The sequence below is a fragment of the Macaca mulatta genome, chromosome 14, assembly GCF_049350105.2.
Source record: "Macaca mulatta isolate MMU2019108-1 chromosome 14, T2T-MMU8v2.0, whole genome shotgun sequence".
In the NCBI taxonomy this organism is placed as follows: domain Eukaryota; kingdom Metazoa; phylum Chordata; class Mammalia; order Primates; family Cercopithecidae; genus Macaca; species Macaca mulatta.
The window spans coordinates 83,714,349-83,739,650 of record NC_133419.1 but is presented as its reverse complement, the minus strand read 5'-3'; the positions used below and the strand labels follow the sequence as shown (position 1 = coordinate 83,739,650).

The 25,302-nt window shown below is 40.3% G+C and overlaps 1 protein-coding gene, 1 long non-coding RNA gene and 1 pseudogene across 10 annotated transcripts in view; 1 reads left to right on the top strand and 2 right to left on the bottom strand.

The window, feature by feature from the left end:
- ANKRD42 (ankyrin repeat domain 42) overlaps positions 1-16,878 on the bottom strand; it is a 95,624-nt gene extending 78,746 nt beyond the window's left edge. For 3 of the 9 annotated variants that reach the window (XM_015115348.3, XM_028833878.2, XM_077964116.1), the window contains exons 1-5: positions 15,862-16,878; positions 12,025-12,191; positions 5,969-6,076; positions 1,706-1,825; positions 723-858 (exon numbers count right to left, since the gene is read on the bottom strand). In XM_015115348.3, coding sequence (XP_014970834.2) covers positions 723-858; positions 1,706-1,825; positions 5,969-6,076; positions 12,025-12,191; positions 15,862-15,919 — 589 coding nt within the window. In that variant the 5' untranslated portion in view covers positions 15,920-16,878. The remainder of the gene's footprint in view (positions 1-722; positions 859-1,705; positions 1,826-5,968; positions 6,077-12,024; positions 12,192-15,861) is intronic. The other 6 variants (XM_077964115.1, XM_077964118.1, XM_077964120.1 and 3 more) reach the window with 2 other exon arrangements.
- Positions 2,287-2,855, bottom strand: LOC144334435 (cyclin-dependent kinases regulatory subunit 1 pseudogene; annotated as a pseudogene).
- Positions 16,879-16,921: 43 nt separating the features above from the next.
- On the top strand, positions 16,922-18,590 carry LOC106993411 (uncharacterized). Its single transcript, XR_013404239.1, has 3 exons — positions 16,922-17,123; positions 18,055-18,171; positions 18,402-18,590. It is a non-coding gene; the product is annotated as an uncharacterized LOC106993411 (long non-coding RNA).
- The last annotated feature ends 6,712 nt before the right edge of the window (positions 18,591-25,302 follow it).

The window sequence follows — 25,302 nt, the reverse complement described above, 5'->3', positions numbered from 1 at the left end:
GTGAGCTGAGAGCACACCACTGCCACTCCAGCCTGGGCAACAGAGCAAGACCCTATCTCAAAAAAAAAAAAAAAATTTTAAATTTAAAAATAAATAAGTTGTCTATGAGGCAGAGAGAGGTGAAGTTAAAAAATAAAAACACTAGATAGCAGATGAAGGAAACAATTGGCAGGAAGAGCAAATCTATGTTTAATTTTGCCAATTTATCTTTTGCTGATATGGTTCCAGAAAAAAAATCGATCAAACGTAAGGTACATAAGATGGGTGTGATGTAAGATAAAAAGTGTTCATGTCAACATATACACTACTTCATTTTGTGAGGGACTAACAGAATAATTGGTTTCAATGTCTTTATTTTTTAAGAGATGGGGTCTCACTTTGTTGTACTGAAGTGCAATGGTACAATCACAGCTCACTGTAGCCTCCAATCCCTGGGCTCCCAAATCCTCAGCCTCCCAAGAAGTTAGACTATAGGCACACATCACAACACCCAGCTTTTTTCTTTCTTTCACTTTTTTTGTAGAGAGAGGGTCTCACAATGTTGCCCAGGCTGGTCTCAAACTCCTGGCCTCAAGTGATCCTCCTGCCTCAGCCTCTCAGAGTGCTGAGATTATAGGTGTAAGCCACCATGCTCAGCCAACAGTTTAAATTTCTTAAACAAGATCAAACATTTAAAAGTTTATATCAATGAAAAACTAAAACATTTGCTTTATTTAAAATACCTGGAAGGTTTCCATTGTAGTCCACATCTTCTATGCTACAACCCCATTTAACAAGAAGTTGCAAGCAGCCAAGCCGTCCATGAAAAGCTGCATAATGTACAGGTCTCCATTCTCTCTTATCGGTCACACTGGGATCCTAGAGGTAACATTCACAAGGACTTAGTTTCTCCCTATTTTGTAGGGAAAACACTAAACCTAGCAGCTTAATAGAGGCTGCTCTTAATACAAGAAGGCAAACACTTAACATAATAGAAAAATGCACTGCAACCACTAATTTGAATATATGAGCTAATAAAATACTAGTAAAATTTTATAAAACAGGCTTTTCAAAAGAATGAGTCACATAAAATAGTTTTTAAAAAGGAACTTAACTAGTCATCTTACCAGTTAGATTCCTGACCAATAAAATGAAAGGGATAGATTGAATGATCAAATACTATCATCGAGAATATAAACAGAATAAAAAATATTTAATAAGTTTTCACTCTTTCTCAAACTATAGAAACACCAACTCTCACCACAATGTCTTCAATATATGTAGTTCTCTTCTTCTATGTTATTACAACTACTACAGATAAATATTGCAATAAACAAAATTTCTGAAGAAGTAAATCACTTTCTAAATCAGTATATGAAATAAGAGTTTCAAAACAAACACATAGGTAGACATACAAAAATTCATAAAGATTTACAACCACCTGGTTAAGATTTGTTTGAAGCTTCGTAATCTAACCAGTTAAACTCTGAACTGGCATGAAGAACCCAAAACCTCTCAAGTACTTTGTAATACTAAATTGTTTTTTGGGGGAGAAGAAAAGATTTGTCTGAATTATTGCTTCTATGTTTAAAGATAGAAAAGGTAGAGAGAAAAATTAAATTAGTCATAAAAGAGATCTAAAAAGTCAGGAAGAGACCACTAGACTACCAAATGCTATTCCATCTACATTATCATACATTAGCACATATTAATAGGAGTCACTCACCACTCCACTTCGGAGCATTATTTGTAAAGTAAAAGAATGTCCGTGAGTTGCAGCAAGATGTAAAGGAGTGCATCCCCGCTCATCCTGGGCTGTCAGATTTGCTCCATTCATTATAAGAGCCTAAAAATAGAGAAATAGGAACGACTTTACATGAGTATAGATGTTAAACCATAAACGCAGACGCAAATTATACAAAGGCAATTTATTAATCTATAGCTAAATTATTATGTATGTTCTCACATGTGTGCTACAAGCAAATTGTAAGAAATTCTTAGCTAATACTAAGAAAATGTTTTGTTTTGTTTTTTAAGATTATAGAAACTTCCTCTCTAATCAAGGCTTTTAACATGAACAGATTTCTCGAATAAAATGGAAAGTTTCCAGTACACTGAAACATAAATCCACAAGTTGCCTGGCAGGATAAAACACCAGGCAGGATAAAACAAAAACAACAAGTTTACATGATCCCTGTAACACCCATGGTCTCAAACTCAGATGCTTCCTCCATCTGCCAACTGTGTTCTGGATACAGAGCACATCGTGGCTTCTGGGATCACACTCAGCTGAGGCTGTGGGTCCACAGAGCACTCATCTGGCTGGGCTATGGTGGTGGTGGCTCTACTCAAGAAGCAAAGCAGTTACTAGCACATTCAAACAGTGTATGGAACATATTTTAAATATCAAAGTGAAAAACAAGAAGGCAACATAATAATGTTATCAGAAAGATGTTAGGAAGTAAGGAGAGCTGTGTAAAGCTTGAGTCTGAAAAGCAGCTTGCCAGCTTCCTTTCTTTGGCTTCTTGGGTAGTGGGTGCCAAGACAGCAAGATGTGACATTCTGGTTCATGGATCATATAATGGACCCATCCCTGACTCTGCTGAATGCCAAGATTCCTCCATTCAGATTCAGACATCAAATGGGTTTTACGGACCAGCTTGGCTGTGTCCGTGGGCAGCATGGCATGTTGATACTCAAACTCCTCATCATCATATTTGTCCGAATAGTAAATTTGTTTGTGCAACATGATCACTTGGTTTGCTAGCCTTCAGCCCCGTGCCGCCAAGCAACTCCCAGCAGCACGTGCTCCCACCCACTTTGGCCTCAAGAAAATGTTTTAACATTGCCTAGAAGACATTTATAATATTGGTTTTACATTTTGATTTGAGCATGTATATATAATTTATAAGACAAATCTTTCATGAGCACAGATAGCCACTAAGTTAAATTCTTTAATTCTAACCTAATAAAACTGAAATGTAAACCTTCACTAATTCAAAAGCAGAATCCTTTGTTAACAAGGTTTTGGACTCAATCAAAGAATTAATTAAAGTGACAAGTTCTAAGCTCCAAATCAAGTTTCTAAGTACATCTAAAGAGGTCCCATCTGAATTTGCAATTGGCCCAGTTTCTATATATGGGTTATACCATATACAGAGTAATTGGCTTAAAAGAATTATTAGTCCCGGCCAGGAGCGGTTGCTCATGCCTGTAATCCTGACACTCTGGGAGGCCGAGGTGGAAGGATCACTTGAGCCCAGGAGTTTGAGACTCTTCTGTACTTCACCATTCCTGTAATCTTTATCTCCAACCCCCTTTTCAACCGCCTGGACCCTCTTCTACCTGGATGACCTACAGACACATTAAACTCAATGTATGCCAAAATGAAATAAACATCTGTCTTCCCAGTGTTCCTTGCTTTTCAGATTTCCCTATTCATTCCATCATAATTATCTGTTATTCTGACTCGAAATTTGAATTTTCACTACACTCTGTCAATGTTTGCTTTGCAAGGTATCTTGGCTCATTTTCTTTCTTTCCCTCTGCCACCACCTATTTTTACCCTCTCTGGTTAGTGATTACAGCAAAAAATCTCTAACTGACCTTCTTGTCTTTAAACTCTTCCTTCATCCTAGTAATCCTGGACACATTTTGCTAGAATAATTCCCTGAAATACTGTTTTCATTATCTCATTCCCCTGTTAATGTTCATGTGGATGTTTATGTGTATGTATAAATATATATACAGACATATTCACACACACACACACACACACACACACACATATAATGTATATAAAAACTCTCTTTTCCCAGCCAGATGCAGTGGCTCATGCCTGTAATCCCAGCATTTTGGGAGGCCAAGGCAGGAGGAGCGCTTGAGCCCTTGAGTTCAAGACCAGCCTAGGCAACATAGGGAGAAACCCCTGACAGACATCTCTACAAAAAAAATTAGCCAGACGTGGTGAAGCATGTTGGTGGTCTCAGCTACTTGGGAGGCTGAGGTGGGAGGATCGCTTGGACCCGGCAGGTTGATGCTGCAGTGAGTCATGACCAGGGCACTGTGCTCCAGCCAGAGCGACAGAGCAAGACGCTGTCTCAAACAACAAAAACATAAACAAAACCTCTCTTTGCTTTCCAGGTAATCACAGGGTTGAGGAGGGGGAAAAAAACTATCTTTCTATAAAATGAATCCAAAATCTTCATTCTATTTCTGAGGCACTTTACAAAACTGGTCTACCCAAGCATGGTTCTTAACAGTCCACACCATAAATAATCTATACTCAGTCAAACTAACATAATGGTACATCCTCTGAACATAGCCCAATTTTCCAATTCAGGAGCTTCTTACAGAAGTATAGCATAGAGATTAATGGGACAAGTCTAGGTTCAGATCCTAGCTCTGTCACTTGCTTAGGCAAGGTACTTACCACTCTGAATCTGTTTTGTAACCTTTATAAAAGCGAACTCATAGAACTGTTTGTGTTGGATGAAATGATACATGAGAGACTGACTGACACACAATAAATCTTCAATGAATGACAATTATTATTTTTATTTGCTCCTAACAAGTATTGCCTGCCTCTATAATACTTCCTCATTACTTAATCTTTAAAATCAACCCACTCTTTTGGGCTTAACTGATGTTTTATTTCCTCCATTTATGATCCCTCTACCTCCTCCTAAATTATACAATTCTTCTCATCTGTATTTTTCATTAGAACTTTAATCATAGATTTTGCTTTGTATCGTTTTGCAACTCACTGAGTAGAGCTCCTGACCCTTCAAACAATCTCATGCTTCCTCCTGGCAGGAACTGTGATGTGGATTGGCTGTGTCCCCCCTCAAATCTCATTTGAATTGTAGTTCCCATAACCTCCACATGTCATGGGAGGGACACGGTGGGAGGTAACTGAATCAGGGGGTGGTTACCCCCATGCTGTTCTCATGATAGTGACTGAGTTCTCACGAGATCTGATGGTCTTATAAGAAGCTTTTCCCCCTTTGCTCAGCAGTTCTCTCTTCCTGCCATCCTGTGAAGAAGGACGTGTTTGCTTCCCCTTCCACCATGACTGTAAGTTTTCTGAGGCATTCCCAGCCATGTGGAACTGTGAGTTAACTAAACTTTTTTTCTTTATAAATTACCCAGTCTCGGGTATTTCTTCATAGCAGTGTGAGAATGGACTAATACCAACTGTTTGCTTATATGACTCTGTATTCCTCCAAATTCCAGTCTATTTCAAAACACTGAATAATAACAATTACTCTAATATACTAGATCCCACCATATATTAATGTGTCACCCTGGTCAGGCAATACATTAAATATGAAATTTTAGGCATGGCCAAATGTCTTAGTCTGTTAGACTACTATACAAAATATCATAAACCGGGGAGCATATAAACAACAAAAATTTATTTCTCATAGTTCTAGAGGCTGGAAAGTCCAAGATTAAGGTGCTGGCAGATTCTGTCTGGTGAGGGCTCATTCTGCATGGATAGTGCCTTCTCACAGCATCTTCATATGGTGGAAGAGGCTAGTGAGCTAGCTCTCTGAGGTCTCTTGCATAAGGACATTAATCCTATTTATGAGGGCAAACCCCTCATGACCTAATAACCTCCCAAAAGGCCTCACCTCTTAACACCATCACCCTGGGGTTAAGATTTCAACATATTTATTTTGGAGGACACAAACATTCAGACCACAGCAGCAAGCTATAAAGGAGATAATCTGGTCATGACTGTGAGATCTCACAAAACAACCCCAGATAGCCAACTACATCAGAGATAAAAGGATTTCTGGTTGCAAGCCATTTATTTAAGTGGATAGCTGGTATCAGAATATCTGAGTTGTGGAATCCAGTAAGTTATTGTTTAGAACATAAAACTAAATCTATTGAGTCAAATAATTAGAATAATAGCAATAGCCCAATAGAACTATGTTAAAGTAATTGAGCTTACTGAAAAAAAGTAATAAGGTATTATTACCTGTACACAAGCATCCTGACCCCTGATTGCAGCTATGTGAGATGCTGCCCAACCTCTCGTTGTTACGTGTGTGATATCAGCTCCATGCCAGAGCAGCCAATGAAGACACTAAGAAAATAACCATGTTAACAAGTGATAAGGTGGATGTTTTTAACATTTTTATCTTTTAAATTTGGTGTGTTATCATAAAATAACAGACTGTAGCACAAGAAGTATCACAAGTGAATGAGAGATCTATGTATAAGAAAAACAAAAGCACAAGCACAGTGACACAGCAACCAACATTTGGCCTCACTGTTGGGTAAACAATAGAGACTAGTGGGAACTGTGGCAAACTGGAGACCATATTTCTTGTCTGTAAGGTGTAGATACTACCAATTACAGTTAGTGGTTGCTATGAGTGAAATGCTTATCCGATGTTTGTAAATATTCTGTTTGACCAATACTGTGCAGGCCAAAGAGAACAGATCTAAGAATCAAATTCACTTAAAGGCTGCCAGTTTTCAGTCTCGAACATAGATCTTTAAATGGGTCCAGAGTTTTTGCATCGGAGCACACATTGTTATTCTAGTGATTCTAAAAAACAAATAATTTAAAAAAAAAAAAAAAAAAAGAGAAGTCAAATGTATCTTTTAAGATTTTTAAAAATTAATCTAAATCTCAATATAATACAGTACTTAAAGGTCTGTACCACATACAGTGTTACTGTCTTTGTATAATCAAATTTGTATATTCTACCACCTTTCTTTTTAAAAGAATTGATCAGCCGGGCGCGGTGGCTCAAGCCTGTAATCCCAGCACTTTGGGAGGCCGAGACGGGCGGATCACGGGGTCAGGAGATCGAGACCACCCTGGCTAACACGGTGAAACCCCGTCTCTACTAAAAAATACAAAAAAAAAAAACTAGCCGGGCGAGGTGGCGGGCGCTTGTAGTCCCAGCTACTCGGGAGGCTGAGGCGGGAGAATGGCGTAAACCCGGGAGGCAGAGCTTGCAGTGAGCTGAGATCCGGCCACTGCACTCCAGCCTGGGGGACAGAGCGAGACTCCGTCTCAAAAAAATAAAAATAAAAAAATAAAATAAAATAAAATAAAAGAATTGATCATATCATTGGGATACATTGTCATAGAAGTCATAATCATATTATTTGATAAAAAGGCTTATCAAGTAAATATCATTTGCCTATCACAGAGACTAATGACAATAAAATATAAAAAAACCTCAATCTCAATAATTATCATAGTAAGTCATTCATTTATTCAACAATATTTATGGAAAGACTATTATGTGCATTGTTCAGGTACTAGAGAATAAAGCCACTGTCAACATTCATGTACTGGTTTTACATTTGTCTTGGGTGATTATGTAGAAGTGAGATTGCTAGGACATAAAATAAGTATATATTTAACTTTATTGTAAAAACGCCAAACTGTTTTCTAACATGGCTGTACCTCTTTACATTCCCACTAGCAATGTATGGGAGTTCCAGTTTCTTGATATCCTTGTAAACACTTTATATTGTCATTTTTTTCAGGTTTTGTTTTTTCTGCTATTCTTACAGGGATGCACTGGCATCTCATTGTGGTTTTAATTTGCATTTGCCTAATGGCTAACGATGTTGAACATCTTTTCGTATGTTTAACTGCCATCCATATGTACTCTTTGAGAAAATGTCAATTGAAGTCTTTTGCCCATTAAAATTTCCTTCTCTTATGCTGAGTTCTGAGAGTTCCTTATATAACCTGGTTACAAGTTCTTAGGTACATGATTTGCAAAGGTTTTCTTCTCTATTTTCTCTATAAGTTTTATAAGTTTTACATTTATCTACAATCTGTTTTGAGTAAATTTTTGCATACGGTACCAAGTATGGCTCAAGTTTCATTTTCTTTATTTTTTTAATTTTAGATTCAGACGGTACATGTGCCAAGTTCATTCATTTCAAGGATTTATTGCATGATGCTGAGGTTTGGGCTTCTATTGAACCCATCTCCCAAATAGTGAGTGACCAGGTTACCAAACAGGTAGTTTTTCAACCCTTGCCTCCTTTCCTATCTACTTTTGGAATCCCCAGTGTCTATTGTTCCCATCTCTTTGTCCATGTGTACCAAATATTTAGGTCCCACATATAAGTGAAAATAAGTGGTTTTTTGTTTTCCTTTTTTGTGTTAATTCACTTAGGATTAAAGGTCCATTTTCTTACATATGAATATGTGTAATTGTGCCAACATCATTTAATGAAAATATATCTGCTCTCCACTGAATTACATTTGCATCTTTGTTAAAAATCAATTGACCGGCCGGGTGCAGTGGTTCATGTCTGTAATCTCAGCATTTTGAGAGGCTGTGGCAGGTGGACCATTTAAGGTCAGGAGTTCAAGACCACCCTGGCCAACATGGTGAAACCATGTCTCTACTAAAAATACAAAAATTAGACAGGCATGGCGGCAGGCACCTGTAGTACCAGCTACTCAGAAGGCTGAGGCAGGAGAATCACTTGAACCCAGGAGGCAGAGGTTGCAGTGAGCCGAGATCATGCCACTGTACTCCAGCCTGGGCAATAGAACCAGATTCTATCTCGAAAAGAGAAAAGAGAGAACAGAGAAGAGAACCGAACCAGATGGAAATTCTGGAGTTGAACAGTATATCTGAAATGAAAAGTTTACTATGGGCTCAAGAGCAGATTTCATCTGAAAAAAACTGAGTCCAATAAAGCATAGTTTTCACCAATTGTTAATTTAGTGATTATTTCTCGCAACCAATATATAAATACCAAAAATCTTAAGAAAATTCAGAAAGGATAAAAAACTGTAAAGGTGTTAATGTAGTGCTCAAGTAAACATTTAGGGCCAGGCGCGGTGGCTCACGCCTATAATCCTAGCACTTTGGGAGGCCGAGGCAGGTGGATCACAAGGTCAGGAGTTTGAGACGAGTCTGGCCAACGTAGTGAAACTCCGCCTCTACTACAAATACAAAAATTAGCCGGGTGTGGTGGCACGTGCCTGCAGTCCCAGCTATTCGGGAAGCTGAGGCAGAAGAATCATCTGAACCCAGGAGGCAGAGGTTGCAGTGAGCAAAGACAGCAACAGAGCAAGACTTCCTCTCAAAAAAAAAAAAAAAATTTAGGAGATGACCTTTAAGTGGGAATAGAGGAAAGCACTAAAATCTTTGGTTTCTGTTTATGTTTGATAAAATCTAACAAACAGGCTGGGGCATGGTGGCTCACACCTGTAATCCCAGCATTTTGGGATGCCAAGGCGGGTGGATCACTTGAGGTCAGGAGTTAGAGACCAGCCTGGCCAACATGGTGAAACCCCATCTCTACCAAAACTACAAAAAATTAGACAGGCATGGTGGCACATGCACCTGTACTCCCAGCTACATGTTAGGCTGAGGTGGAAGAGTTGCTTGAACCTGGGAGGCAGAAGTTGCAGTGAGCTGAGATCATACCACTGCACTCCAGCCTGGGAAACAGAGCGAGACCCTATTTGGGAAAAAAAAAAAAAATCCAACCAACATCTATTGAACATCTGCTGGGCACTGTGCTAGACACTAAAAATATGAACAAATAAATTTAATTCAACAAATTCAGCAACATGAGAAACATTTATTGTGAACCTATGATGTGACTCCTATAATATGCTAGACACCATGCTAGGTATTGTGGAAAAAAAGACGAATAAGACTCAAATGGTATCTTCAAAGAGCTCAAAATCTAACAGAGAATAAAATTTTAAGTGATACACTTTTAAAATTTATAAGATTTAGAGGTAGCAGTAAGGAGTCAGTAACCAGTTGGAAGATATTGAGGGCAAAAACAGAAAGCTTTACCAAGTGGATACTGACTGACCTGGATTTCAACCAGGTAACCAGTGGGAAGAGATGAGACAGGCAGATAAAACAGCATGTGCATACTGCCCAAAGTAATTTACAGATTCAATGCTATTCCCATCAAGCTACCATTAACTTTCTTCACAGAATTAGAAAGTACTTTAAATTTCGTATGGAACAAAAAAAGAGCCCATAGAGCTAAGGCAATCCTAAGCAAAAAGAACAAAGCTGGAGGTATGATGCTACCTGACTTCAAACTATACTGCAAGGCTACAGTAACCAAAACAGCATGGTACTGGTACCAAAACAGATAAATAGACCAATGGAACAGAACAGAGTGCTCAGAAATAACACCACATATCTACAACCACCTGATCTTCAACAAACAGGACAAAAGCAAGCAACAGGGGAAGGATTTCCTATTTAATAAATGGTGCTGGGAAAACTGGCTAGCCATATGCAGAAAACTGAAACTGGATCCCTTTCTTAAGCCTTATACAAAAATTAACTCAAGATGGATTAAAGACTTAAAAAGTAACACCTAAAACCATAAAAGCCTTAGAAGAAAAACTAGGCAATACCATTCAGGACATAGCCATGGGCAAAGACATCATGACTAAAACACCAAAAGTAATTGCAACAAAAGCCAACATTGACAAATAGGATTTAATTAAACTAAAGAGCTTCTGCACAGCAAAAGAAACTATCATCAGAGTGAATAGGCAACCTACAGAATGGGAGAAAATTTGTGCAATCCATCCATCTGACAAAGGGCTAATATCCAGAATCCACAAGGAACTTAAATTTACAAGAAAAAAACAAACAACCCCATCAAAAAGTGGGCAAAGGATATGAACAGACACTTCTCAAAAGAAGACATTTATGCAGCCAACAAACATATGAAAAAAAGCTCATCACTGGTCATTACAGAAATGCAAATCAAAACTACAATGAGATACCAGCTCATACCAGTTAGAATGACAATCATTAAAAAGTCAGGGAACAACAGATAATGGAGAGGATATGGAGAAATAGGAATGCTTTTACACTGTTGGTGGGAGTGTAAATTAGTTCAACCATTGTGGAAGACAGTGTGGCAATTCCTCAAGGATCCAGAACTAGAAATACCATTTGACGCAGCCATCCCATTACTGGGTATACACCCGAAGGATTATAAATCATGCTGCTATAAAGACACATGCACACATAAAAAAATAAAATTAATTAAATCTAAGGACATGGTTACGAGGATGGAGCCCAATGTTCAGATTTGCATTAAAATACTCACTAAGCAGTTTGTACTAGCTAAAAATTGAAACCAAATAAATATCCAACAATCCAAAAACAGATAAATTCTGATACCAGTCTAAGAATAGAAAAACAACATGGCTGAAGGAAATGAACTAGAGTACATATATGTAACCACATGGCTAAAACTCAAAAACATATTGTTGAACAAAAAAAGCAAGCTAAAGAATAATACACATAATGTGGTATCATTTATATAATGTATAATGTCATTCAAAACAATGATATAATCATATGTAATAACAGCATAAAACATAGATGGGAATAATAAACACCAAAATCAGGGTAATAGTTATCTCTGGAGTTGGAAGCAGAGGAATGGCACCTGAGAGGGGTACTTAGGGACTTCAAATGTACCTGCAACATTCTATTTCTTTTCTAAAATCTGACGCTACTAAAGCAAAATTGTTAGAATATGTATTCATTATATTATCCACTCCAAGTTATCCTCTATGCTTGCCTCTGGAACCCAGTCACCATATTGTAAGGAAGTACAAACCAGCTCACATGTAGAGTCGTCACAAACAGGCCCACAGGAATGAAGTTTAAGGTGCCTAATCCATAACCAGCATCAACCACCAGAGACATCTTGAGTGAACAAGCCTTCAGAAGAATCTAGCCCCAGCTTTTTAATATTCCAGCTGAAGCCCCAGATATCATGGAGCAGAGACAAGCTGTCTCTGGGATACAAATTCTTACGTTTGTTCACGAGTATAACTAAATCATTATTTTATTATGCTAAATTTTGGGATAATTTGTTATCAAGTCCTAGCAAAGTGGAATACCCAAATATTAAATGACTATGACTGAAAAGAAAATATATGCAGTACCTACCAGAAGGTCTCAACCCTGTTTGCTAAATTTACAAAACTGTTATTGCTATAAACTTAACCTCGGTTTAGTGGTATGTATAGTTCCTTACCTCCAAACTTCCAGAATGTGCTGCCCAATGTAAAGGGGTAAACTTATGGAGAACATCAACTTCATTAATGCTGGCTCCACGTTCCACTATTTCTGAAAGCTGCTTTACATCTCCAGCTCGTACTGCGTCATGTATGCTGCCAAAATGCACCTTCTTCCTGGAACCTACTGAAAAATCAAATTATTTACAATGTACTACAAAACTGTGAAAGAAAAAAAAAGACTAAAACCGTGATCTAACAGAAAGCACAAAATTACTTTGGTTTTCCAAATAATTTACTACAAAGACGTTTGTCATTAATATCTTAAACAGACTTCTGGTTCCAACACTGACATGTAAAAAGCATGGAAGTTGACATTCCCATCCTTATAGGGAAAAGTGAATAAACAGAAAATGAACAACTTTTCTTGGACCCATCAGAGAACTGAGGTCTCAGGGCAAACTGCTACCCCAAATCTGCAGAGACAAATACAGAAAAATATAGTCCTAGAGCAGAAGCACTGGAGTCATAAAGTGATAGAAGCACTTACATGGTATTTTGATGACTTGCCAGAGGTTGAGTACATACTGGTCAAAGAATGAGAAACTTCTAGGGGTCACACTCTTACTTAGGGAGCCACTACACTTTCATAGATTTTACCTTCACAAACCTCACCAGGTTACCATGGTGAAAAGCCAGGAACTCACGTATTTGGCAGTGAGAAGGAGAAAGTAACCATTTTGAAATATGCCTAATGTGTTCTCCATAACAAAGGCCTCCCTAGTGAAAAAGACTTCACCAGAGCCTCCTCTCATACATGCAGATATATTTTATCAACATCTTTCTTACATTTCTAATTTATATCTTACACTATGAAAGGAATGGCAGGCTACAATTTTTAATTCATATACTGTTAGTGCTTCATATTTTATAATTTAATTAATAAGCATTGTGAACTAGAGGCAATAAAGGTATCTAAGCATGAACAGACAGCTATTAGAGAAGTCTGAAGGAGTAAGCAGTTCAACTGCAGCATTCTCTAAATAAAACAGGCATGATTCCTGACCTGAAGTTGATTTGAAAACAGCTCACCAACACTTCTGGCAAATGATCTGTGCAACCTTGTACTACTATTTATCTATGTACCTGTCCTCTCTCCACAATCAAAATATTAATTTCTTAAGGGCAAAAATCATATTTTACACTGGAATTATATCTTACTTTTATTACATCTTTTTATATACTCTAATTATATCTTTGCTCTTAGCAAAATGCTATAAATGTACTCAAAAAGCCTTTCTGAACATCTACCGTGAGTCAAGCACATGATAGAAAATGGACGTAGATTTAATACTTTTTTTTCCACCAACACATTAAAATCTATTTGGATAAATACATAAAGAAAACAAAAACCTGACAGCAATGTCCTCAGAGAGTACAGGTAAAATTAAGGAGAAACAAAACAAGTCATACAGGAGGAAATATTCAAGCAAGACCTTGAGGAACAATTAAGATATATGGCAAATGGGAACAAGAGCTTATGTAAGGTGTGCACACAGACACATACACACACACACCCCTTTAATAAACATTCAGTGATGTTAATCCCTAGGCCAGAACTTCATTCTTCTCCTTTAAACTAGCACAGCTAGACCTACAAATGATGTTCTATCCACTCTACTTATTTTACACAGACACTCCTCTAATCCATCTTATACAGACCAACTATCCGGATCACTTCATGCCCCTACTCTAAACTGCTACTGGTTGGCCACTGCTAGTCTACAAAACAAAACCCAGACTCTCAGTATGACCTCTATGGCCTCCCATAATTTGGCTCCATCTAATTTTATGGACTTTTTTCTCACCACATTCCATCCCAATTTATTCACTCATCCACCCATCCATCTACTCAACATAAGTTTGGTATCTACCATAAGAATAAAAAGATGAAGACACCCTCAAGGAACTCACAGATTAGTAGAGAAAATACAAACACAAAATACAAAATAATGTGGTAAAAGCAATGATGGAAATACTCATAGGAACTTGTGGAAGCACAGATGACTTCAAACTCAGCTAGGGTAGGAGGGAAGGGGAACAGAGAAGGATTCCCGGGGAAAGTAACATCTAAGATAGAATCTTCAAAGATTAACAGGAGTTTGCCAAGGAAAGTGGGAGCAGTGAAAGGCATTCTAAACAGCATGAACTGTCAAGAAATCTCACACACACATACACACACACACACACACACAAATCCTATTACTAAAGTATTAAGGGGAAATATTGCCTAGAACTAGACAAGATACAGACAATGGTGAAACTTATTTTTAAAAACTTGGACTTGAGCAGACAGTGGAGAATCACTGAGGAATTTTAAACAGAAGAATTATAATGATTGAGAGTTGTAAGGCTGAGTTTACAAGGCTAAATTCAGGGAAGAGAATTTATTGAATGGGGAGCAAAAAGGCAAAACTAGAGAGTAGGTTGATTGGTCCGGCACGGTGGCTCACGCCTGTAATCCCATGAGGTCAAGAGATGAGACCATCCTGGCTAACACAGTGAAACCCGTCTCTACTAAAAATACAAAAAATTAGCCGGGCATGGTGGTGGGCGCCTGTTGTCCCAGCTACTCCGGAGGCTGAGGCAGGAGAATAGCGTGAACTTGGGAGGCGGAGCTTGCAGTGAGCTGAGATCGCATCACTGCACTCCAGCCTGGGGGACAGAGCGAGACAATGCCTCAAAAAAAAAAAAAAAAGAGTAGGTAGATCATGTAAGAATACACTTTACAATAGTCTAGACCAGAAAAAATGAGATCCTGAACAGTGGGAAAAGAAAAGCAGACAGATTCAACAAATATTAATAAAATTAGAATGAACTAAACTAGAATGGATTCAGTGGGTGAAATAAGAGAAAAGTAGTGAGATAACTCCAAGATGTCTGGCTTTGTCATCTGAGTGCTGTGGTGCCATTAGTTGAGACAGCAAACACTGAAGGACAGAGAGGATATATAGATACAAAATTACAATTTGGACATGCTGTTCTTGAGGTACCCAAGGAAGATTTCCAGAAGGGAGACATATGTATACATCTGCAGCTCCGAGGAGAGATACAGAATTCAGGTCTCAGTGTTACGTGTGTCTCTGCATTAGAATGTTTTTTCTGACACCCATACTCACCCCCTACTGGAATCAGTGGCATTCTACCATCCTTTATAACACTCACCTCACTTGTTATTATTTGCTCAGTATTTATCTTCCTCACTAGAAGGTAAAGAATGTGCCTTGTCTTCTTTACTGATAGTTCCTTAACACAGAGCACAAAGTAGGCACGCAGTAAATATTTACCGGATGGTTGAATGAGTAACAGATTTGAGGGCCATCAGTAGTACTGAAGTCACAGTAAATGACAAGAAGAAGAGAACCAATGATGGCATCATCAAGGAGGGAAAGCTGCATTTAAGAGGGCAGAAGAAAAGAAAACGGCAAAGGAAAGGGTCACTCAATGGAGTGAAAGAAGAAAACTAAGTAAGTACTAATTTGTCGTCTCCACAGGGTCAAATGCTTCAGGGAAGCCAAGGAAGAACTTAAAAGAGTCCGTAAGACTGAACAAGAGTTGATGTTAAGCTGGGCAAGAAGACCCGGAGGACTGGTGTGGATGGAAAAAAGGAAAGAAAGCTGAAATAATACAGAACAGGGGAAAGTTGACAGCTTTGGTATCTCCAAAAACAAATTAGAAAGGGAAACGGGGAGCGACACCTGAGAAAAGGAAATGCCAGAAAGGGCTAAGACTGTTGCACGCTTAAGTAAGAAAAGGAATGTGGCAGAGATGAGGGCCAACGACATAGTCTGACTCACAGGGGTTTGCAGTCTCCCTAGAGGAAGTGGAGGGGCCTGAATTAGCCACCCCGGGCATGGTGCAACACCTCCGACTCTGGGGAGTAGTTGAGTCCAGGCCCCTGATGCTGCCGCGGTCTTCACTTGCTCTCACCCACGAGCCACTGCAGGGGCAGCGGCCCTCTTCTCCGTCGTCACTAGGACGGGGCCCAAGGTCCTCTCTTGCTCTCTCCCAGAAGCTGCAGCAGAAACCTTCGTCTTCACTTTCTCTCTCCCAAACGCCACTGAGGCGGCAGCTGGCGTCTTCACTGCCGCTCACACCGGAGGAGTCGCTGGCTGCGTAGCCGCAGTCTTCACTTACTCCCTCCCAAGAACTACCGAGGCTGTGGCCGCCATCGACACTCCCTCCCTCCCAGGAGCCACTGAGGCGGCGACTGCGATCGTCTCTGACTCTATACCCGAAGTCACTAGTTCGCGGGTCCCGGACGTCACTGACTCCCTCCCAAGTACCACTTAGGCGGAGGCCTCGGTCTTCTCTGGTAGTTCCCCTGGAGTCGGCAGTTTGGTGGCCTCCAACTTCACTAAAATTCACGTCGCTGCTGCAGAAGCTGCGGTCTCCCCTAACTCTCTCCCAAGAGTTTCTGTGACTGCGGCCACTATCCCCCCTAACTCTCTCCCCAGAGACGCTGCGGCAGTGGCCGAGGTTTTCACTGACCCTTCTCAAGTCACTGCGGGACAAGCCGGCGTCTCCACTTAGGCTTCCCGCAGCGACCCTGGAGCGGCGGTCACCCTCTTCACGTTTTCTTTCCCCGTCGTCGCTAACTCTTTCCCTTGACTCGGCGCTGGAATGGCCGTGTAGGCCGTTTATCCTCCACACGTGGTGGCTAGTGCGGCGGCCGCCGTCTTCGTCTGCTACTCCCTGAGAGTCGCTGTGGCGGCGGCCGCCTTCGGCTGGTACTTTCTCGGAGCTGCTTTCCAGCCTCCCGACTCCAGTCACTTGGCTGGAGAGGCAGCAAGGCCGTCGCCTTGGAAACGAGTACACTTCCGACGTGCTGAGGTCATTTCCCGTTCCTCACGGCTCACGCCATTTCCGGTTTCCTTTCCCTCAGCTGTTTCTTGGCTTTTCGTCTGGACAAATCGGGTGGTGGTGTGAACTGGTTTTCGGTAAAATTCGGCTCGGCCTCACACGAGCCTATCTAGGTCCGTCTCTGGAGTGGCCTGTCATCGATCGCGCCCTCCATCGCTGAGCGACACAAGTGGAACCTCCCAGGACTGCATTCTGCGTAGGTGACCTGTGTGGCGCGGACCGGGCGGGGCCTTTTTGTCCTTGAGCAAACCTAGTATACTTTCTCAGTGGTGGTTGGAAGGAAATTTGTAACCCTGTCATTTCGCAAGTATGGAAAAAGACCTAAAGGAGAGTTTAGCAGCTGCAGCCGCTGTTTTTATTGAGTACTTTACTAGCGTCAACTCTTAAATAATCGCTTGTTAGATGTTACCCCTATTTTATAGGTCAAGAGACTCAATATGTCGGTACGTTGGTAAGGCCAGGCAGCAGGTAAGTTGTAAAACCATTATAAAAACACAGGTCATTAGTCAAAAGACTGCTTCAGGTCTCCTGGCTCCAAATCCGGGGTTCCTTTCACTGTAGCATGTTTACTGCTCAAATATTTCTCTACAACCCTATTGCTTAACAACAGGAATGAATTGTTTCATCATTTGTTGGAAACATATGGGTCACGTTTTGTACCAGCAGCAGAAAATACAGAAATTAGTAAGAATTATCTGCCCACCAGAGGCATCACCAACCCAGATTCCCCTCTCGGCCCAGTTTTTCCACCCTTATTGCCTTCTCCCTTCTGGAATAACGAACTGGTCCTAGAAACATAGCATACTTTTTAGTATCTCTGTGCCTTGTCATGTGCTGTTCGTCTTACCAGGAAACTACCCTGCCTTTCCCCCAGTTTTTGTCTGTGAACACATTTGGGGAATTCTCCTGATCCTACCTCTACTCTCTTGAGGTACAGTAAATTGTCTTTGACTTCCATCACCTTTTGTAATATTACTAATTTCCATTTATTGAGTTCCTGTGATCTGCCTGGTACTGATCTAAGTGCTTTATATTAGTTTTCTTGTTCATTTTTTTATACTAACATAAATGAGTTTGACTCAATTCTTATAACCTGCCAAAATAAGTATTCCTCTTCCTTTTTACAGAGAGAGAAACAAGGAACAAAAAAGTAAATTGCCTGAGGATACACTGCTAGTGTTGCGGGACAAATGAGAGAGACGGGAGAGGCCGAACAGAGTTCAGGAGAGCTCTTTATTATTAAGGTGATCACTGGCTCAGTCGGACTAGGGTCCAGAAAGACTGAGTCCGGAACAAAGGGATCAGTTACCTTTTAAGCAGTTTGTGGGGGGAGTTTCGTGCTGCAGGAAGCCTGCTTGCAGAAGCAAGAACAAAGGCAGATAATTACTCTTTTACATTTGTTACAGCACATGTCTTATATCCTTGGGAATACATGCTTTTGTAGTAATTGCTTATCAACCTTGTGACTTTACAGCCGCGCTGGGGAGGGAAGCAAGACCTCGCCGTGCCTCAAGGAATGTGAAACCATGGAACACAGATAAGCCTCTCCGTGCATAGAGGAGAAATAAGCAGTTAATATTCTTTCCTAACCCAGGCCTCCAGACCAGGGGGCTATATTACATTCTACCTCTAAGGAAAAGAATAAACTTCTTGACTAACATAATTATAAAATTCATTAATTCCCCCTTCAGTAGTAAGTATTAAATACCTGACTTAGGATTCCAACATAGGTCTTGGATTTTGCTGCAGGAGCACCTCAAAGTCTCTGAATTCCCACAACCTTTTATTAGATCACTTATCCCGTTGTATTATAATTATCTGTTTAACAATTTTTCCTCAACCCTCAAGGACCCTGAGCTTCCGGAAGGTAGGGATTGTATCTTAAAATCTTGGCATTTCTGACATCTAGAATATTTCATTTAAGAGAAGGGCTTAGTCACTGTTGTGTGGGTGAGTGGGTGGGTTGATCAGTTGACTGTCAGGCAGGTGAACTAATAGGCTGAAGATAAAGTTTTTCACTGTTGGAAGTGAATTTGGGATTAGTTGTCCTAATCCCCTCACTTTTAGAAATGGGGCAACTGGGTCGGGCATGGTGGCCTGTAATTCTAGCACTTTGGGAAGCCAAGGCGGGCGGATCACCTGAAGTCAGGGATTTGAGACCAGCCTAGCCAACATGGTGAAACTACTAAAAATACAAAAATTAGCCAGTCGTGGTAGAAGGAGCCTGTAATCCCAGCTGCTAGGGAGGCTGAAGCAGGAGAATCGCTTGAACCTGAGAGGGGGAGGTTGCAGTGAGCTGAGATCGCACAATTGCCCTCCAGCCTGGGTGACAAGAGCAAAACTCTGCCTCAAAGGAAAAAACAAAACAAGAAATGGGTCAGCTGAGGCCTTTTGCATACCAGGCATTTACCGAGTTACTCATGTGGGCCAGTTTCTGTGATACATGATTTGCAAATAATACCCAACCTAATGTGTATTGTTATTTTTATTTTTACAGACGAAGAAACAGCTCAGATTTGACCAAGATCACACAAGTAGGAGTTGAGGAATTAGAACCCACTATGACTCCAAATTAATAGTGTTTATAGCCACTTACATAGTAATGGTAAAGGTTTTATTTTTTTCACTATACAATATGTAGTAGATAAATTTACTGAGGAAATGAGACAGCATGTCACAAATCCTTAAAGGATACACACATAACAGGAAGGATTAGAAGAGGAAACAGAAACAGGTAACAGAGAAGCAGAAAAAGTACAATCTCCCAAAATAAAAGTAGAAGGAATTAAAAATAAAAGCAGAGTTCAGGTGCAGTGGCTCACGCCCAGCACTTTGGGAGGCTGAGGCAGGTGAATCACTTGAGGTCAGGAGTTCGAGACCAGCCTCACCAACATGGTGAAACTCCATTTCTACTAGAAATAAAAAAATTAGCCGGGTGTGGTGGCGTGCACCTGTAATTCCGGTTACTTGGGAGGCTAAGGCAGGAGAATTACTTGAACCCAAGAGGCAGAGGTTGCAGTGAGCCAAGATTGTGCCATTGCACTCCAGTCTGGGTGACAGAACAAGACTCTGTCTCAAAAATAATAAAAGCAGAAGTTAATGAAATAGAAAATAAAATTGATGTTAGTAATTAACTGGTGTTTGAAAAGAACAATAAATAGATACTCAACAAATCTGAGGAAGAAAAGGAAAGAAAATGATACTGGAAACAAAGGAGCCCATGGAGGGAGGATGACTTGAGCCCAGGAGGTTGAGGCTGCCGTGAGCCGTGATTGCACCACTGCACTCCAGCCTGGTCAGCAGAGCTAGACACTGTCTCAGAAAAAAAAGAAACAGGCCGGGCATGGTGGCTCACGCCTGTAATCCCAGCACTTTGGGAGACCAAGGCAGATCATGAGGTCAGGAGATCGAGACCATCCTGGCCAACATGGTGAAACCCCATCTCTACTAAAAATACAAAAATTAGCTGGGGTGGTGGCAGGCACCTGTAGTCCCAGTTACTCTGGAGGCTGAGGCAGGAGAATCACTTCAACCCAGGAGGCAGAGGTTGCAGTAAGCTGAGATCGCACCACTGCACTCCAGCTTGGCAACAGAGCGAGAATCCGTCTCAAAAATAAAAAAGTAAGGGCGAAGGACATAGTACAGATATGAAGGAGACTTTGAAAATCAGAAGCAAATTATTTTGTGTAACATACACATTGAGCACCACTTACCCAAAATGCTTAGGACCAGAGTGTTCCAGATTTTGGATTTTGGAATGTTTGCATATACATAATGAGATGTCTCGGGTATGGGACCCAAGACAAAACATGAAATTCATTTGTTTTATGTACACCTTATACACAAAGCCTGAAGGTAATTTTATACAGCATTTTAAATAATCTGGTACATAAAACAAAGTTTACGTTAAGTATTTATGTGTGGAATTTTCTACTTGTTGCATCATGGCAGTGCTCAAAAAGTTTCAGACTTTGGAGCATTTAGGAGTTTGGATTTTCAGATTAAGAATGTTCAGCCTTTACTAATCTTGAAAATTCGGCTGGGCGTGGTGGCTCACGCCTATAATCCCAGCATTTTGGGAGGCTGAGGTGGGTGGATCACTTGAGGTCAGGAGTTGGAGACCTGCCTGGCCAACATGGTGAAAACCCATCTCTACTAAAAATATAAAAATTAGCTGGGCATGGGGGCAGGCACCTGTAATCCCAGCTACTCAGGAGGCTGAGGCAGGAGAATCACTTGAACCCAGGAGACAGAGGTTGCAGTGAGCAGAGATCATGCCACCACACTCCAGTCTGGGTGACAGAGCAAGGCTCCATCTCAAAAAAAAGAAAATTCACTTGGCTAATTTTCTTGGAAAATACGAGTTTCAAAATACTGGCTCAAGAGTCAAAAAACTTTAATAAATTGGTAATTATTAATGTCATAATCAGTCCCCAATAAGTGTCACCAGGAACAAAGCATAGAGAAAGATGGAGTACTTCCCAACTCTGAAGCTAGCATAACCCTAACAGCTCTAACCATGGTAAAATTTCAAATTCACATTGCCCATGAACCAACTGGTTGTGAGATCTTCAAAATAACTTGCTCAGATGTATGTAGTATGGTAGTCACCATAAAACTTTGTAATTGTGAATAATTAGAAATTTTAATATCTATCAGTAAAAGAATAGCTAAATTATGCTGCAGTCATCATACAAAATACTACACAGTGGTAGAAATGCAGATCTGTGTACCTTAATCTACATGGAAAGAGTTGTAAGGTATAGGCAATGAAAAATGGTGCAAAACAATAACATATGTGATCTCATTAAATTTTTAATTTTTTTTTTAATTTGGAAAGGGTCTATACTGAATTTAACCCAGTAGTCACTTTATAGACCAAGAAAGAGGGTATAGAACGAGACTATATTTTATACTTGCATTATTTGATTTTTAAAATGTTAATCCTAAGTAAAAATACAGAAGAAGAGAAAAACATGTGCCATCACATGAAGCAAAAAAAGATAGTTCTAAAGTGAGTGTGGGCTGGGCACAGTGACTCACGCGTGTAATCCCAACACTGGGAGGCTGGATTACTTGAGGTCAGGAGTTTGAGACCAGCCTAGCTAATGGGGAAACCCCGCCTCTCCTAAAAATACAAAAATGACCTGGGTTTGGTGGCGGGTGTCTGTAATCCCAGCTACTCAGGAGGCTGAGGCACGAGAATCACTTGAATTTAGGGGTCAGAGGTTGCAGTGAGCTGAGACCACGCCACTGCACTCCAGCCTGGGCAACACAGCGAGACTCTGTCTCAAAAACAATAAAGTGAGTGTAGTCCAGAAGAGATTAAGAAGCTAAGAAAAGCACACTGGTTTTAGCAAGAAGTCATTGATAAACAATATCCAGACTGCACAGGATTTCAAGGTAAGTGCCTGACTATGGAAGAGGTTTCTTACGTGAAACAGGGTTCCGAATACATCCTGGAGTGGTCATCTCAGTATTCTCAAGAATTGGAACCTTTAGCGAGTAGGAAGGTATGATTCCAGTTAGTAAATATGACGAGTCCTCCACTTCTACCTCAGTATTTCCAAAGTGGGGTGATAAAGCAGGAGATCATAAATCAGCTTTTTACATCTCGTTTCAGAGAAGGGAGCAGGGCCAACCCCAGGCAAAAAAAAAAATGAAGTGGATATTGGTGACAGTCTGTACTTCTTTCTGCCTATATGCCATTTTCTCTTGTTTCCCAGTCATTCTTGTTCTCCCTTTGGTGCTCACTCCCAAATCCTCACTGGGATACTTCATGGGTACCTTTTGGCTCTTACTTAGCTACTCTTCCCCACCTGCTCAACATAATGCCTATTATCTCTGGGAGCTGACCCCATTTAGGATAAGGAAAAAACTTCCCAATTCTAAAAGAGTTCAGATCTTTCTTGATAATAGTCTTTATTTTACATTTCTACCTCCAGTTTACCAGTGTCAGCTACATTTTTCCACCTGCAGCATGGTAGATGCTTCCTTAGAGTTTCCTGAATATTTTGTATAAACCTCCATTAGGGTACTTAGTACTGAATTGTAAGGTCAGTCATATAAAAAATATGTATATACTAAGCTGTTATATGAGAATGTTTTTTTATATATAATTATTTTTCTTCCCAAAGCTTATTTTTAGCTGAATTGCAATGAGATTGCTTTCTATTTTCCAAAGCATCGAAGTTGGAAATTTTCAGTGGGAAAATTAAGTAAAACCAGGAGTATATATACTTAATGAAATCTTTAGATTTTAGGAAACATGCGATTCCTTTTATTTGTTCTCTAAAACTTCAACTCAATTTAAGAGAAAATGTTCCATCATTTCTGAGGCTTCCTTTAGTTTACTGCACTTTATGGTGAGAGATTACTAATTCTAGCTAACAGTGTTATATATTGACTCTATTTTATCTTTGGGGATGCTGTTGATCTGATGCTGATTTCTGAATTATTTACCAGATCTGGCTGTTCGTTAGAAAAAACTATGGAGCTTCTTAAATACTAGAAGTGCCCTGGATGAGAATCAACTCAATGAGACTCTCCAAAGATTAGGAATCTCTTAATATTCACTAATTCTAAGCCAGGTGTAGTGGTGTGCACGTGTAATCTAGTTACTTGGGAGGCTGAGGTGGGAGACTGGCTTGATCCCAGGAGTTTGAGGCTAGCCTGGGCAACATGGTAAGGCCCCATCTCTAAATTTAGTATTAAAATTCATTTTAAATTCACTATAAGTAATTCTAATGCACAGCCAAATGTGGGGCAGAACTGGATCACTGCCTTACCTCTGGCCTCCTACCTCAAAGAGAAAATAAGAATTGAACTCAATCCCAACTGTAAATACTAGTGGCCATCTTGGAGAACACTGGCCCACCTCCATTCCAAAGCTAATCCTTCCTGTGATTTCATTTTTTTTGCAACGTTCCTCTGGTTTTTCATATATTTGGTAGAGACGGAGTTTCACCATGTTGCCCAGGCTGGTCTTGAACTATACTCAAGCAATCTACCCACTTCATCCTCCCAAAGTGCTGGAATTACAGGCATGAGCCACTGCCCAGCCCTTCCTGTGCTATTGTTGATGCTATCTCATTACAACCTTGAGACTGGTATACTGGTCATCTCCATCTTCAACCCATTTCTCCACTGAGCTCCTCTTAACATGCTAATGCCTTTCCTATTTGTCTAACTACAATTTAATCTCTGGAGTTAAACTTCATTTAAAAAAATAGCTTTTAATATTTTGTTACCTCTTATCCACACTACCCATTGCACCAGGTGTTGGCACCCATACTCAGCTGTTCTTGGGTCAACAGAGTATTTCTCAGTCTTACATATTTTCTTGACTTTATTTTGTTGACTATCCTGTCCATTGAAATTTTCTTCCCGCTCACACCTGTAATCCCAGCACTCTGGGAGGCCAAGGCGGGCAGATCACTTAAGGTCAGGAGTTCAAGACCAGCCTGGCCAACATGGTGAAACCCCGCCTCTACTCAAAATGCAGAACAGCCAGGCGAGGTGGTGGGCGCCTGTGATCCCAGCTACTTGGAAGGCTGAGACAGGAGAATCACTTGAACCTGGGAGGGGGAGGTTGCCGTGAGCCGAGATTGTGCCACTGCACTGATCAGCCTGAGCAACAGCAAGACTGTCTCAAAAAAAGAAAAAAAAAAAATTTCCCATTGCTGGTTTTCCCATTTGCTTTCTGACCTTCCCACCTACCAGTCTTTGTTCCCCTATCCTTGACCCTCTTCTCCATGTGGATACCATTGATACACTTTTAGGTTTGCATGTCACCTTCCTTTTAGAATGTTCCATACCTGTAAGCAGTTGATAAAAGCTATGATGGTTTCCCCAGAAAAATGTACAACAGGAAGGTTTGCCTGCATTTTTGGATTCACAGACCTCAGTTCTATGGCAGTGTTCATATACTTAAGTTCAGCTGTCACCTGTGTTTACAACTCAAATCCAATGGCTACCAGTTTTCCCACTGGACCTCTCTGCATTTAGCAGTCTCTAAAATTGTATTCACTTGATTCTTAAAAAACAAAAACTTAAATGCAGATAGGATGTCACCTCTGTTTAAAATTTCTAGTTGCTGCTCTGGTCATCAGTTTAATAAAAATTCCTTAACATGACCAAGAAGGCTCTTCACTACTTACAAATAAAGGCCGGGCACGTGGCTCATGCCTGTAATCCCAGCACTCTGGGAGGCCAAGGCAGTAGGATCACTTGAGCCCAGCAATTCGAAACTGGCCTGGACTACATAGTGAGACTCCATTTCTACTAAAAAAAAAATTAAAAATAATGGTTCATCATAATATCCTATTCAAAACTGAGTTTTAACCATAAGAAGTCAACTTTTGAAAGCACAAAGT